This window comes from Nyctibius grandis, chromosome 32 (assembly GCF_013368605.1).
Source record: "Nyctibius grandis isolate bNycGra1 chromosome 32, bNycGra1.pri, whole genome shotgun sequence".
Lineage (NCBI taxonomy): Eukaryota > Metazoa > Chordata > Aves > Nyctibiiformes > Nyctibiidae > Nyctibius > Nyctibius grandis.
This window is the reverse complement of record NC_090689.1, coordinates 3,707,711-3,720,540: the sequence shown is the minus strand read 5'-3', so window position 1 is coordinate 3,720,540 and position 12,830 is coordinate 3,707,711. Positions and strand designations below refer to the sequence as shown.

General features: G+C 54.7%; 1 protein-coding gene across 2 annotated transcripts in view; it reads right to left on the bottom strand.

The window, feature by feature from the left end:
• Positions 1-12,830, bottom strand: part of EPHB1 (EPH receptor B1) — a 74,891-nt gene that overhangs the window by 37,476 nt on the left and 24,585 nt on the right. For both annotated transcript variants that reach the window (XM_068421192.1, XM_068421193.1), the window contains exon 3: positions 10,334-11,015. In XM_068421192.1, the coding sequence (XP_068277293.1) occupies positions 10,334-11,015 (682 nt within the window). The remainder of the gene's footprint in view (positions 1-10,333; positions 11,016-12,830) is intronic.

The window sequence follows — 12,830 nt, the reverse complement described above, 5'->3', positions numbered from 1 at the left end:
TGGAGAGCTGGGCCTGTGCCAACCGCATGAAGTTCAACAAGGCCAAGTGCAAGGTCCTGCACGTGGGTCGGGGCAATCCCAAGCACAAACACAGGCTGGGCAGAGAATGGATTGAGAGCAGCCCTGAGGAGAAGGACTGGGGGGTGATGGTTGATGGGAAGCTCACCACGAGCCAGCAATGTGCGCCTGCAGCCCAGAAAGCCACCCGTGTCCTGGGCTGCATCCCCAGCAGCGTGGCCAGCAGGTCGAGGGAGGGGATTCTGCCCCTCTGCTCTGCTCTCGTGAGACCCCCCCTGCAGTGCTGCGTCCAGCTCTGGAGTCCTCAGTACAAGAAAGACATGGAGCTGTTAGAGGAGTCCAAAGGAGGGCCATGAAGATGGTCGCAGGGCTGGAGCACCTCTGCTATGGAGAAAGGCTGAGAGGGTTGGGGTTGTTCAGCCTGGAGAAGACTCCAGGGAGACCTTATTGTGGCCTTCCAACATATAAAGGGGGCTTGTAAGAAAGATAGAGACTTTTTACCAAGGCCTATAGTGACAGGACAAGGGGAACGGTTTTAAACTGAAAGCAGGTAGGTTTAGGTTGGACATAAGGAAGAACTTTTTTATGATGAGTTTGGTGAGACACTGGAACAGGTTGCCCAGAGACATTGTGGATGGCCCATCATTGGAAGTACTCAAGGTCAAGTTGTTCGGGACTTTGAGCAACCTGATCTAGGGAAAGATGTCCCTGCCTACAGTGGGGGGGTTGGACAGGATGATCTTTGAAGGTCCCTTCCAGCCAAACCATTGCATGACTGTGATTCCCAAGCCAGCTCACCCCCGTGCAGCAGGGGAGAGGCAGGCAACCTGCTCAAAAGCTCCCAGCCAGGGAAAGGACCTTCTGCTAACGGCATGAACACGCTGGCACTGTCCGTGTTGGTGTCACCACCAGGGACAGGAAAGATGCCCAAAGCTGCAGGGTGGGACAACACCCACTAACCCCACCTCTGCGCAGCCAGCTTCGCCCTGCCAAAATCCCCACCCGTGTCCAACAACAAGCGGGCAGTAAAAAGTAGTCTCCTCCATGCTCAACATCTGCTACACGTAAGTCAAAGCCACCCGAGATTGGAGGGATTTGCTGTATGTAGGCAGCTCTGAAAGCTTTTCTCAGCTGTGAAACATAATTTGCACCTTGGGCTCTCTAAGAATAAGTTGTCTTCAATAATAATACGTGATTAAGAGCTCAGGAGCAGATCGGATGTGGAGGCAGGAGGTCTGTGACAGCCCCAGGTCTCACCCCGTCACCCTCGTCCCAGCCCCACCAGCCCATCTCGCCGTGCATGCTGAAACAGATGCCCGTGGCAGGCCCAGGAGATTGGGGTTTAGCCAGAAGAGACGATCGCGGCAGCACCCAGACAGCCAGAGAACCTTTTTGCCGTGCCCAGAACCATTTCAAGCTTTCAAACAGACTCCTTGTTTTGCAACAGAGGAAAACCCCCAAGCATCAAAGTCATCCCTGCTCCGAGGAGGGCGACCGGCTCCCTGTGCACCACGGAGGGGACACGCGTGCCGCCGTGCATCAACCCATCCCCAAGCTACGTCCGGGGCAGGGCTATCGAGCGATCGGTTTTAAGCACTTCAGTGATATTGAGTCTGGATGCAGACAGGTAATGAATAAAAAAATCAGATCAAAATAAGTCAATATGAAGTCTCACCTCACTGGTAGAGCCTCCAGGCTGCAGACCCAGCAGAGAAGAGCTGGCCAACCTAGAGCAGAAATGTAATCCCTAATTCCCCTCGTATATCGGTTCCCCAGGATGCCTCTGCTTTTACGGACAAGTTTTAGACAGCAAAGCCCAAAAACCAGACCTGAGGTCGGAGCCCTCCACCTCCAGCACGGCACACAGCCCTGGGCTTTACAACCCTCACCCAAAAAAGCACGGAGGGGGCAAAGCTTTGCCCACACAGACCAGAGCATCGTCCCGGAGAGGCCACAGGGAGCAATGAGGCAAGGGCAGCGCTAGCCCAGGCACCGCACGCTGCTCAGGGGGATGCTGCTGTCAGGTCGTCAGCGATGACCATGCAGGATGTGGCCACGTCAGGAGCATTGAGGTGACCAGCTCCTACCCCCAGCCCACAGCTCTCTCCTTCCTAAAAACCATTTTCATACAGAATCACAGAATCAATGAAGTTGGAAGAGACCTCTGGGGTCATCGAGTCCAACCATTGCCCTCACACCACCATGGCAACTAGACCAGGGCACTAAGTGCCATGTCCAGGCTTTTCTTAAACACACACAGAGACGGTGAGTCCACCACCTCCCTGGGCAGCCCCTTCCAATGGCTAATGACCCTTGCTGAGAAGAAATGCTTCCTAATGTCCAACCTGAACCTCCCCTGGCCAAGCTTGAGGCTGTGTCCTCTTGTCCTATCACTAGTTGCCTGGGAGAAGAGGCCGACTCCCACTTCACTACAACCTCCCTTCAGGTAGTTGTAGACTGCACTAAGGTCACCTCTGAGCCTCCTCTTCTCCAGGCTAAACACCCCCAGCTCCCTCAGCCGCTCCTCGTAGGTCAGACCCTCCAGACCCTTCCCCAGCTTGGTCGCCCTCCTCTGGACTCGCTCCAACACCTCAACATCTTAATAAATATCATACAAGCAGGTGAGTACTAAGCGATGCAGCCCCACCCCACGCCGTTAATTACAAGCCTCCCTGGGAGGAACATCAGTTCCCTCCTGGTGTGGGTTTGCACATCGTCACGTGAGGCGCCCACACCTGAACACTCAGCCTGGGTTGACGCTCCGATAGACAAGGCGTGGAGAATTTCTTGGCCACGAGTCTGCCGCCGGGGCAGATGGGCTTTCCCGTGGCTCCTCAGGCCCCCTCCGAAGCCCCACTTAAGTGTGCGAGCGACGCTTTGATTTAATCACGGCACTCCCGCTCTCAGCACATCCTCCGAGACAGGAGATGCCGGCGTGACAAATGCCCACTCCATCACATTCGGAGCCAACGCTCGCGGCACCAGGCAGCGGACGCGGGAGTTTGGAGAGGGCAGAAAATTAAACCCTCAGTAATCTGCGCTAATTACTGTTGTTTTCTCCCTCTCCTTGGTGGACTCCAGGCCCCAGGAGCGCCCCAGGTCCCGGCTGGCAGGTCCAACCCACGCAAAACTCCTCTGGCAGCCAGGTGAAAGCAGCAGCGTGGCTCGCCCCACCTCGCCCGTGGCTTTTTCACAGCTGGCGTTTACACCACTCATCCAAACGGCACCAGCAGAGGCTTGTTCCCCAAAGCAGAGGTGGCAGGAGACCTGCAAAGCCTGACCACAGTCCCAGGGCACGGCGCCCAAATGATGCCCTGCACTGGGGGAGTGCCAAGGAATTATTTCACAGCTTGGGGGGGGAGGAAAAACTTCTATTTTTAATTATTATTACTAGCTAGAGTAAAAAAACCCCTCCTTCTAGAAACAATAATAATAGTAATTATTATTAGTAGTAGCCAGCTAGAGTAAAAAAATTCTCCTTTTTTAAATTATTATTATTACTAACCATTAATAATTTATAATATATTTATTATATTATAATAATATAATATATAAAATAATAATTTATTTTTAGGGTTAAAAAAAAAATCCTTTTTTTTATTATTACAGCTAGTCAGCTGAGAGAGATGCTGGCCCCTGAAGAGCTTGCCACGGGCTGTACAGTGCTTGCCACGGGCTTTACGGTGCAGCACACGGGCGAGAACCCCGTCCCTTGCAAGCAAACAGCAGCAAAATGGCACCGGCTGCAGTCGTTCCCGAAAGAGCTCTCTTGTAATTTAAAAAAAAAAATAAAAATAAAAAAGGAAAAAGTTATAGAAAGGGTTTAAAGCTCCCCAGGGTGAGCCAGTGGGTTTGCCAGGTGCTGGCCGCTTGCAAACAAGGGTGGGAACACGGCGGGCGCCGGACGCGGGCCGGATCCTGCCCTTCCTGGACCGTGAACAAACCAAGGGTGGGGGAGCAGATTTATGCCCCTATTTGTAAACAGGCTCATGAAAAAACCCTTGGGGGGGAAAAAAATAATCAAGGGGGAGATTTTTCTGCCTCTTTTAAGACTGGAATCAATTTAACACTCAAAAGTTCTCATTATGGGGGTGGGAAAATACATAAACGGCGCATGGTATAATTTAAGGAGTAAAATAAAGATGATATGCAGAAAAATAAAGCCATATATCCCAGCTCAGGGGCCGTCCCTAACCCCTCTGAGGCCCCGCACTGCGATGGCACAGCGATGCTCACCCCTTCCCCGGGGCATCTGCGGGGTTTCTCCCTCATTTCTCCTTCGGAGGGGTCTGGATCGCAGGGATGGCCCAGACCCCACTCAGGATTTGGGGGGCTGCAGCCCCTGAGCCTCCCCGCCGGGACCCCCGGTCCTTCCCCATCCCCGCGCTGGGGCTGAGAGAAGGGCCCCGAATCCACCGGAGGAACATTTGGGCTAATAACGTCTAATTAAGACTTCCATTAAAACCCATCACACTCATTAGAAAAAAAAAAATTTAACAAGGTTTTCCTGGGCATTTTCCTTGCAAAATTATACAGGGGTTAATGGATACCTTCATTAAGGCATAATTTAAGAAAAATCACACTTTTTTTCTTCCTTTTTTGGAGGCACGGCGATTCAAAAGCGCCTCCTCAGCAGCGCGGCCGTGGTATAACTGGGCTGCCTGTTCCACCCAGCGGTGGAAGCGGGGAGAAGGCTGCCAGGAGGAGGCGAAGCCCCTCGCCCGAAGGGGAGCGTCCCTCGGGCCCCCCGGCATCACCGCTGGCGTTCGGGGAGAGCTGGGAGAGCTGCCGCTTCCCAGCGCGGCCCAGGCGGGGAGGGCACCTTGGGCTGACGCAGGGTGGGAGAGAGAGCAGAAAACTTGACGTTCTGCAAAAATAAAGGCCTGTTCTGAGTGGTCCTTGGGGCTAAAAGCAGTTTTTTTGGTGGTTCGTGTGTGCCAGGCGCCCCGGCCCTGTGGGAGCGGAGACGCAGCGATGCACGGGGAGGAGGAGACCCCCCGCAGCCCCGCCACCCCGGCCACCCCCTCCCTGTGCTGCTAAGCGAGGGCTTGAAGGAGAAAAGTTTGAAATCCCACTCCCAAATCTGCAGAGAAGTGTTTTCCCCGCGAAGCCACCCAAAGCCTCTCTGCTGCAGCTGCCGCCGCAGCGGCTCCCTCGGCCCGGAGCTGCTGGGCAGAGCTCCTGCCAGCGCATCAGCCGCGCGGCCACGGGCACCGATCGAGACCCAAAGCTTCTGAACCAAACTAGTTGGCCTCGTCCTGGTCCCCAGGAAAGAGCACCGATGGGTTTTCAGCCCGATTATTTACCGTCACAGGCGGGGGTCTCCGTGGGCACCCCAGCCCTCCATGCCCTCGCCCCGCTCCGGGATGCTGTCGGCCCTGCCACGTGCCTTGCCCTGGGACACGGCCAGGTGCCAGCGTGCCGTCCACCCCCGGGGACACCAGCGCACCCCTCTGCCAGGCACCCTCGCAGCCACCAAAGCAGGGATGGGGAGGGGGAGGCACTTCATGGCAAGCTGGGACTCCGTGGCTGCACTAAACCAAACCCAAGGCAGGCAGAAGGAGAGACGGGCAGGGCGAGGCTCCCACAAGCACTTTCTTTTTAACCTCTTTGGTGTTTCCTCTCCTGTTTTAAGAGAAGAAAGATAATATGTGGCCCAGGTCAGGAGATGCTGGAGGGAGGTGAGAGCTGTTGGGGTCGGTGCAGCCGCTGGAAAGATGCTTCCCAGCTGCGGGGAAGTACATGGACCAGCAATATTGGGAGGAAAAAAAAAACCCACCACCACCCTAAAAAGCAAAAAAGGGCCTTTCTGCAGCCCCCGCAGCGGCGTGCTGGCCCCAACCCGGGCATCTGCGGCGTCCTGGGATGGACACACCCCAAGGTGTGGGGGAACAGGGTCCCATGTCCCCGCGACACAGCCCATGGCCACCCCTGCTGCCACCCGCCCACGGGACAAAACCAACATCACCTTCATCACCCGAGAAAACCTCTCCTGGGTGCCCCAACGTGGTACTGGGGCTCTAGGACGGACCACGGCGCAGGGAAAAGGCAGGCAAAGGCCCAGCCAAAGAGACCAAAAAGACCCACTTCTTGGCACAAGCAACAATTTGATCAGGAAAACGTGACGTCTCCCTTGTTTTAAGGGTTAGCAAATTATTCTACTACTAATTACAAAATGTTAGTAATTATTATTAAAAAAAAAAAAAAATCACTTTGTAAATCCCACGCTCTGCTATTGTTCCCAGCCTTCTGCGAGGGATAAAGAGAGGAAATCAGTGACTGGGAAGCCCAGGAAGCAGCAGGACCGCTCGCTAGCCCCTTCTCCCTGGCTTTGTAAATACCAAGTGGAAATTCAGCACAAGGCTGCTTTAGATCCAGCCTTTTTTCCTTTGTCGGCTTCTCCGTGCAACTGAGTTATCGCCCGGGACTGGGAAGGTCAGAGAGTCGGCGTGATTCCAGCAGACACAAATACAGTGCCCCATCCTCAAAGCCAAAGGGGATAAAACCTGAGAGACCCACGACTGCCATCATCCTAGCGAGGGGTTACCTTGCCATCGTTAGGTTTCAGAGTCAAACACCAGCAGAGAAAGGGTTTAATAATCTTCCTCGAGAAGAACAAGCAAAATCCACCCATCATGCTCATCCAAGGTCTCCAACGATTTCCCCGGCCTCCCAACGATCTCCGCTCCTGCGTTTCCTCCCACCTCCTCCCCAGCACGATGATGCATTGCACCTTGACCACGCAAGGAAGCCATAAAGCAAGGCTGAGGGACGGGGCAGAGCAAGACGAATGGGTTTAATATCAACCTGCACGGCGCGTGGGCTATTGCACCAAATGAATTATTCATTTTGGATTCAATAACTGCCGCCACTTCGCATTGACCCAGGAGGTGCCGAAGAGGATGGGGCAGGCAGTCCCATGGGCTTTCGGGGATGGTGTGCCACCACCCAGCCCACACCAGCCAGATCTGCGGTGCCAAACCCCAACCAGCCCGGGATGGAAACAAATAACGGGGCAGATGGATAAGGAACATCTCCCTCCCTCCCACCTCCATCTTCGTGTCGTGCCGGTAACGACCCTCCCGTCACTCTGACCCCAAAACACGACAATAATCTCTTCGGGACTCAAAATCCCCCCGAGGACGGTTGCGTTCTGCCCGTGCCTCTCGCTAAGTGCCGCTAAAAGCCGGTATTAATGAATCCCTCAGCGGCCCCGCGCTCTGCTGTCAGCACGACCCCGCTCCGCTCCAACAGCCCCGTGACAGGCACAGCCTCCGGCCCAGCGAGGGGGAGGCAGGAGAGAGGGCTGGCGGAGCGAAACAATTCAACCCTATTTTTTTCCCCACTGCTGAGGGATTAAGCCCATTTTCTCAGCCTTAAAATATCAAGGATTTTTTTTTTCCCTCCTCTTTTCCTTGGTGACAATTCCCCCAGGCGCGTTAAGTGGCTCATCTCAGGTTGATGGAGGCTTTGAGCAGATGTCAAGAGCACGTCCCTCCCGGGAGGCGGGGTGCCATCCTGGCAGCAGCCCTGCGAGGCGAACCCAGGGGGTGAACAAGACAAGGGAACACGACCCCTTCGAGAGCACGAAGACAAAGAGAAAACCAACAAATTGTTATTTCTAAACCTCACAATGTTCCACCTCCTGCCTGCCGACCGCTGGGAAGGGCAGCAGTGGGCTCAGGTCTTCCCTCGTGGTCTCCAAGGTCCACAGGGATACAAGGAGGAGCTTGACCCCCAAAGGGTGCACGCGAGCTACCGAGAAGCCAGAGTGCAACCCAGGGTCAGATTTTTACTCAAACACAGTTAATTTTCCAACAGTCCTAACATAAGCCCTGGCTTTGGCTTTTAGAGCGGGTTTTAGTGAACTTCCAGGAGGGTCTGGCAGGTTTATGGGTTTTGTGTTCCTCACCAGCACTGAGCAGGACCTTCAAACGTGCAGGTCCCACTTGCCGTCCCAGCCTTTCATCCATCCCCCTGATGCAGGAACTGGGAAATACCCTTAAAGGACTGGGAGAGGGGAGTTATTGAAGTTCTGCTCCAGACACAGCATCGTACCAGCACCTGACAGCGTCCACAGGATAATCAAAAACGCACGGTCCCACCATTGCGCACATGCTTGGTGCCATGTAACCAGCTGCTCGGTCTGCACCCACAAGGTACTTCGGTGCTTTCAGGATTCCAAACAGAAACACAGAATCACAGAATCAATGAGGTTGGAAGAGCCCTCTGGGATCATCAAGTCCAACCATTGCCCTCACACCACCATGGTGACTAGATCATGGCACTAAGTGCCATGTCCAGGCTTTTCTTAAACCCCTCCAGAGATGGTGACTCCACCACCTCCCTGGGCAGCCCCTTCCAATGGCTAATGACCCTTGCTGAGAAGAAATGCTTCCTAATGTCCAACCTGAACCTCCCCTGGCCAAGCTTGAGGCTATGTCCTCTTGTCCTATTGCTAGTTGCCTGGGAGAAGAGGCCGACCAGCCAACCCATAAGGACATTTCTACTCCCTCAGACCTACCAGGATCCTGAATTCTCCCCTCATGGAGCCCGAATGCAAAGCGTGCTCCCCACACAAAGGCCAAACACTGGCTGGTAGCTCCACAGAGCTACCTCTTGGGCAGCACAAGGGGTTTCTCCAGCATCTGCACTGCCATCGGGGAGCGCGGACATGTTTGGAGACGGGTGCTGCGGCACGGAAAACTCAGCAACTTCCCCACGCGCAGGGGTCTGCTCGGCACAGCTTTGGTGGCATGAAAACATCATTGACCATTCTGGGGTTTGCACATGAGAAAAGGAAACAAAAAACCCCACGGAGATGGGTCTAACACCCACCCTGAGCACTGCCAGGCTGTCCCCCCTACCCTGCCCAAAACGACGGGCGCTGGGTAGGTGCAGCATGCTCCTCCCAGGGGGTCAGAGGCACTCAAGACCTGGACCTTCTCCACCACTCCGGTCAGCGGTGGATGGGAAGGTCAACACCACCAAAACCTGGGGCACGCTCCGGTTCGCGCAGAGCCCTCCCTCCGAGGGAGTGCTCGGCTCCTCCTGGGAACAGACCAGCTCCTGGTGGGAACAAGACCACGCTCAGTGTCAACCACGAACCTCAAAGGAATCCACCGGTGGGGCTGCTCGATGTGAAAGCAAAGCACGAGCGCGTGGACTCTGGTGGTTTCCCAGTTTTCGGAGCCCTGGCATGGGAAGGCATCGCTGTCCCCACCTTGGCCGAGCAGGAAAGTGGTTTTTCACAGTGAAAAACTACACAAGCTCCCAGGTTTAAAGCAAATGAACAAACAAGTTTCTCCATAGCTGGAATCCCAGCTTTGCTATTTTCATACATCTGGAGTTACAGGTAGAGGAGAAACACCGTGGTGGCCACCCCAAGGAGCATCACAGCCAAACCTGGTGCTACACGTGCTGCCACCTGCACCAAAGGAGGTCCCAGTCAGACCTCCTCCCATCACCCCCCTTCCCAAAACCAGCCCTAAACCACTTTGACACCTGCTTTTGATCTTCTCCTTCTTCCCAACCCTTCCTTGACCTGGTGGTGCCCACCTTCTAGAAGCTATTTGGAAAGCACTGATGAAACAGGGTTAGCTCCTCATGCAAAAACCCTTCTCTTCCCTCCTTCCAAGCAGCATACAAAACCAATACCTTAATTTGGGGGAGGAGAAGGAAAGGGCAGCGAGTAAAGCTAATAGAAAAGAAAAAAATCCTCCAATAGTATTTGGGAAATATTAATCAGAACAGCAAAAGGAGATGAAAAGCAGCGAGTGCTATTTCCATATTTATACCCCGCGCTGCGGAGGACTCCAGCAGGCAGCAGCGTGCTGGTGGCATGGCTGGGGGAACCCAAAAAAACAGCAAAAAAATTCCAATTAATGCCAATATCAGAGCAGCTTCGCTGCAGTCGGGCCCGACGGCGGCTGCCCGGCTCCCGCAGCTCTGCTGGGGAAATAACGAGGCAGATGAAAGCGGCTCGGCCGGCCCGCACAGCACTTTGAAGGCAGCAGATCACAGAGGTGGCTTCCAGCAGACTCGCAGTGGTTGGTGACTGCACCGGCACCCACGTCCTCACCACGCTGCTCACTGAATGCTGCCGCTGACCAGAGCGCACCGAGAAGCCACAGGTTGAGCACTGCTCCCAAATCCCTGCCTGGTCCCCAGAGCAAAACCACTCCACAGCAGAAAAAGGGCGCAGAGCCGATTTCACAACAGACATTGTCCAAACCAGCTGGTTTGGGGGATGAACGTTTTGTGAAGCAAAGCTTAAAAGCAACAAAAGCACCCCGTTACCCAAAGCCAACCTTACCTTTGCAGGCCACGTTGTTCTCCGGCTCGTAACCAGCCTTGCACGTACAGCGGCCGATGGGGACCATCCACTCCCCGTCCCCGTTGCAGTACAGCTTGATGGGCACGTCCACCTCCTCGGCGTTGGGGATGCAGGTGCCGCGGGCGGTCACTAGAGAGGTGCTCTCCGCTCCTGTCATCGTCTCCGGGAAGATGGCGAAGTTCTGCACCACGCTGGGGCACTTCTTGAAGAAGACCCTGACAGACAGCAGAGACATGCAAGCCCCGTAGTCCTGGAAAGCCAGGTAAAAGCCATTGCGGGTCAGAGGCCCGAAACTTCTCACTTCCGTGTTCACCTTCATCAACCTGCCACCAAAGTCCACCTGGGAGAAGCTCTCGTCAGCAGCAATGGTGTCCACTTTGAGGTAGGGTGCCTCCGTCCAGAAGGCGGACTTCTTGGTGGCAATGACAGAGTCTGTCTCGTAGTAGTAGAGGTTGAAGGTCTCCTTGCAGGAGCCGGGGACGTTGGGGAGGCTGCTGCAGTCCCGCACAGTGAAGCGCATCTCGGTGTAGATGCGGTGAGCTCCACGCCGGTTGATGAACGTGGTGAGGAGCCAGTTGTTCTGGTTGGGCTCGAAGACGTTGCACACCTGGTACGTCCGGATCGTGTTGAGGTTTTCGTCGTAGCCACTGACTTCTTCCCACTGCAGAAAGGAGAAGGGAGAAGCGATGAGAGGCAGGCAGCAGGACCGGCGGTGGCCCGTGAGCCCCAGAGGTGCCACTCACCCTGCGCAGCGGAGAAAAGGAGAATCCTCGAGTCCCAAAGGGGACGAGGAACGTGGTCATGGACACATGATGTGAGGCACGTGCAGAAACACCACCCAGGCCAGCACCAGAAGAAATCCTCACCCTGTTGCCCCTACATGCCTCTCCCCATCCCTCCCAGCTGATGCTAAAACATCTTTTCCATGTGGGCAACTGCCTCAGCTGCCCTGAGAAGATGTAAAAAAAGGGAAGAAAGATGGTCCAGGCACCCAGAGACAGGAGAGAAGCAGCACATTAGGCTACAGCTTCATTAAAGCCCGAGCCAGCCCGTGGGCTGGGAAGCGAGCCTGACCCCAGGCTCTCAGCACAATGGGATCATTTCCCCCGGCAAAGAAAACGAACTAAATAAAACATGACCGCCACGGAGAGAGAGAATATAGATTTGCAATTCGATTTATAGAAGGGCATTAATATAATCCAGGCTACAATTTCAATTAAGGGACAGCGGCAAACTGTGAATAGTCTATGATGGCATTAGAGTCCTACAGACAGATTTACAGCCTCATAATCCATTCATTTTAACTAATCCATGTTTACAGTCTCCTCATAACAGCATTATTCATATGGCAATCTTTAAGCAGCACTCTGAATATCATGCATAATTTCCAGGAGCGACGCTACAGCGTGTTTGTGCTGATGTGAGGGCACAACGCGGGCGATGCCAACCTGCCCCGTCACGTTGAGTCTTCCCAGGGAGCTGCTGCACCACGACCAACCCCCCAACCTTACAGATTTTGCCCTCTTCCATTTTCCATTAAACAACCACGTTCCTCGCCTGCTCCCCAAGCTTCCCCCTTGTAAACCACAGCCTTGATGTAAAAAAAACCCCAACAATGCAGGTTTTTATCTTGTTTTCAAAGCAGGGAAGAGCAGAAGGAGAGCCCGCATCCCGCCGCAGCCAGTCTCCGGGGACCACAGCCAGCATCCCAGCTGGCATCCGTGCCCCAGCATTACCATCGACAGCCCCCCGGAGCCCCTGGGCACATCTGTGAGCCGGGGTGAACAGTCACTCTGGGGGCTCAGCACGCCCCAGGGGCACGCCACCACCCCAAGGGACCCAAAGCCCATGCCAATGGCAACTGGGGTCAGAAGAGGTGGCTCATCAAACCCCTGCACCTCCAAGAGAGACGAGAGGAGCCCAGGAGAAGGAGCTGATGCCCCAGCAGCAGCCAGGAGCCCCTCTCCCATCCTCCCTCCTGCCCCAAGGAGCAGGAAGGTCCCATTTATGAATGGCTGCTGCTCTTCTCCCTGTTTCTTTGCTTCCCCCTCTGGTCCCTTGCTTCTTCGCTTGTCCCAGCGATGCTATGGCTTGTTGCTAAGCCCCAAAGCAAGGCTGCCAGTGCACCCTCATTTTTGGGATGGAGGGAGGCAGGGCAGAGGGGAAGCTTTCGGTTTCTTTCCCCAGCTTTCAGCAGTCGGGGCTGAAAAAGAAATAGCACAGCCCTAAGATGGCTGCTTTTGGTAACTGAAGACTAAAAAACAAGCAAAGACCAACTAAATTTGGGGTCGTCATCAACTCCAACACAAGCAGAGATCCCCATGTGTATCTCAGCACCTCCACACCAGGCTGCTAGGATGGGTCACGGTCTGCAAACCCTCCCTGGCACCCTCACTCCGGACAAGCCTCACCCAAATACTGGCCGTTACTGTTGGACAAGCCCAGAAGCAGCACAGACCTGCCCTCAAATGTTTGT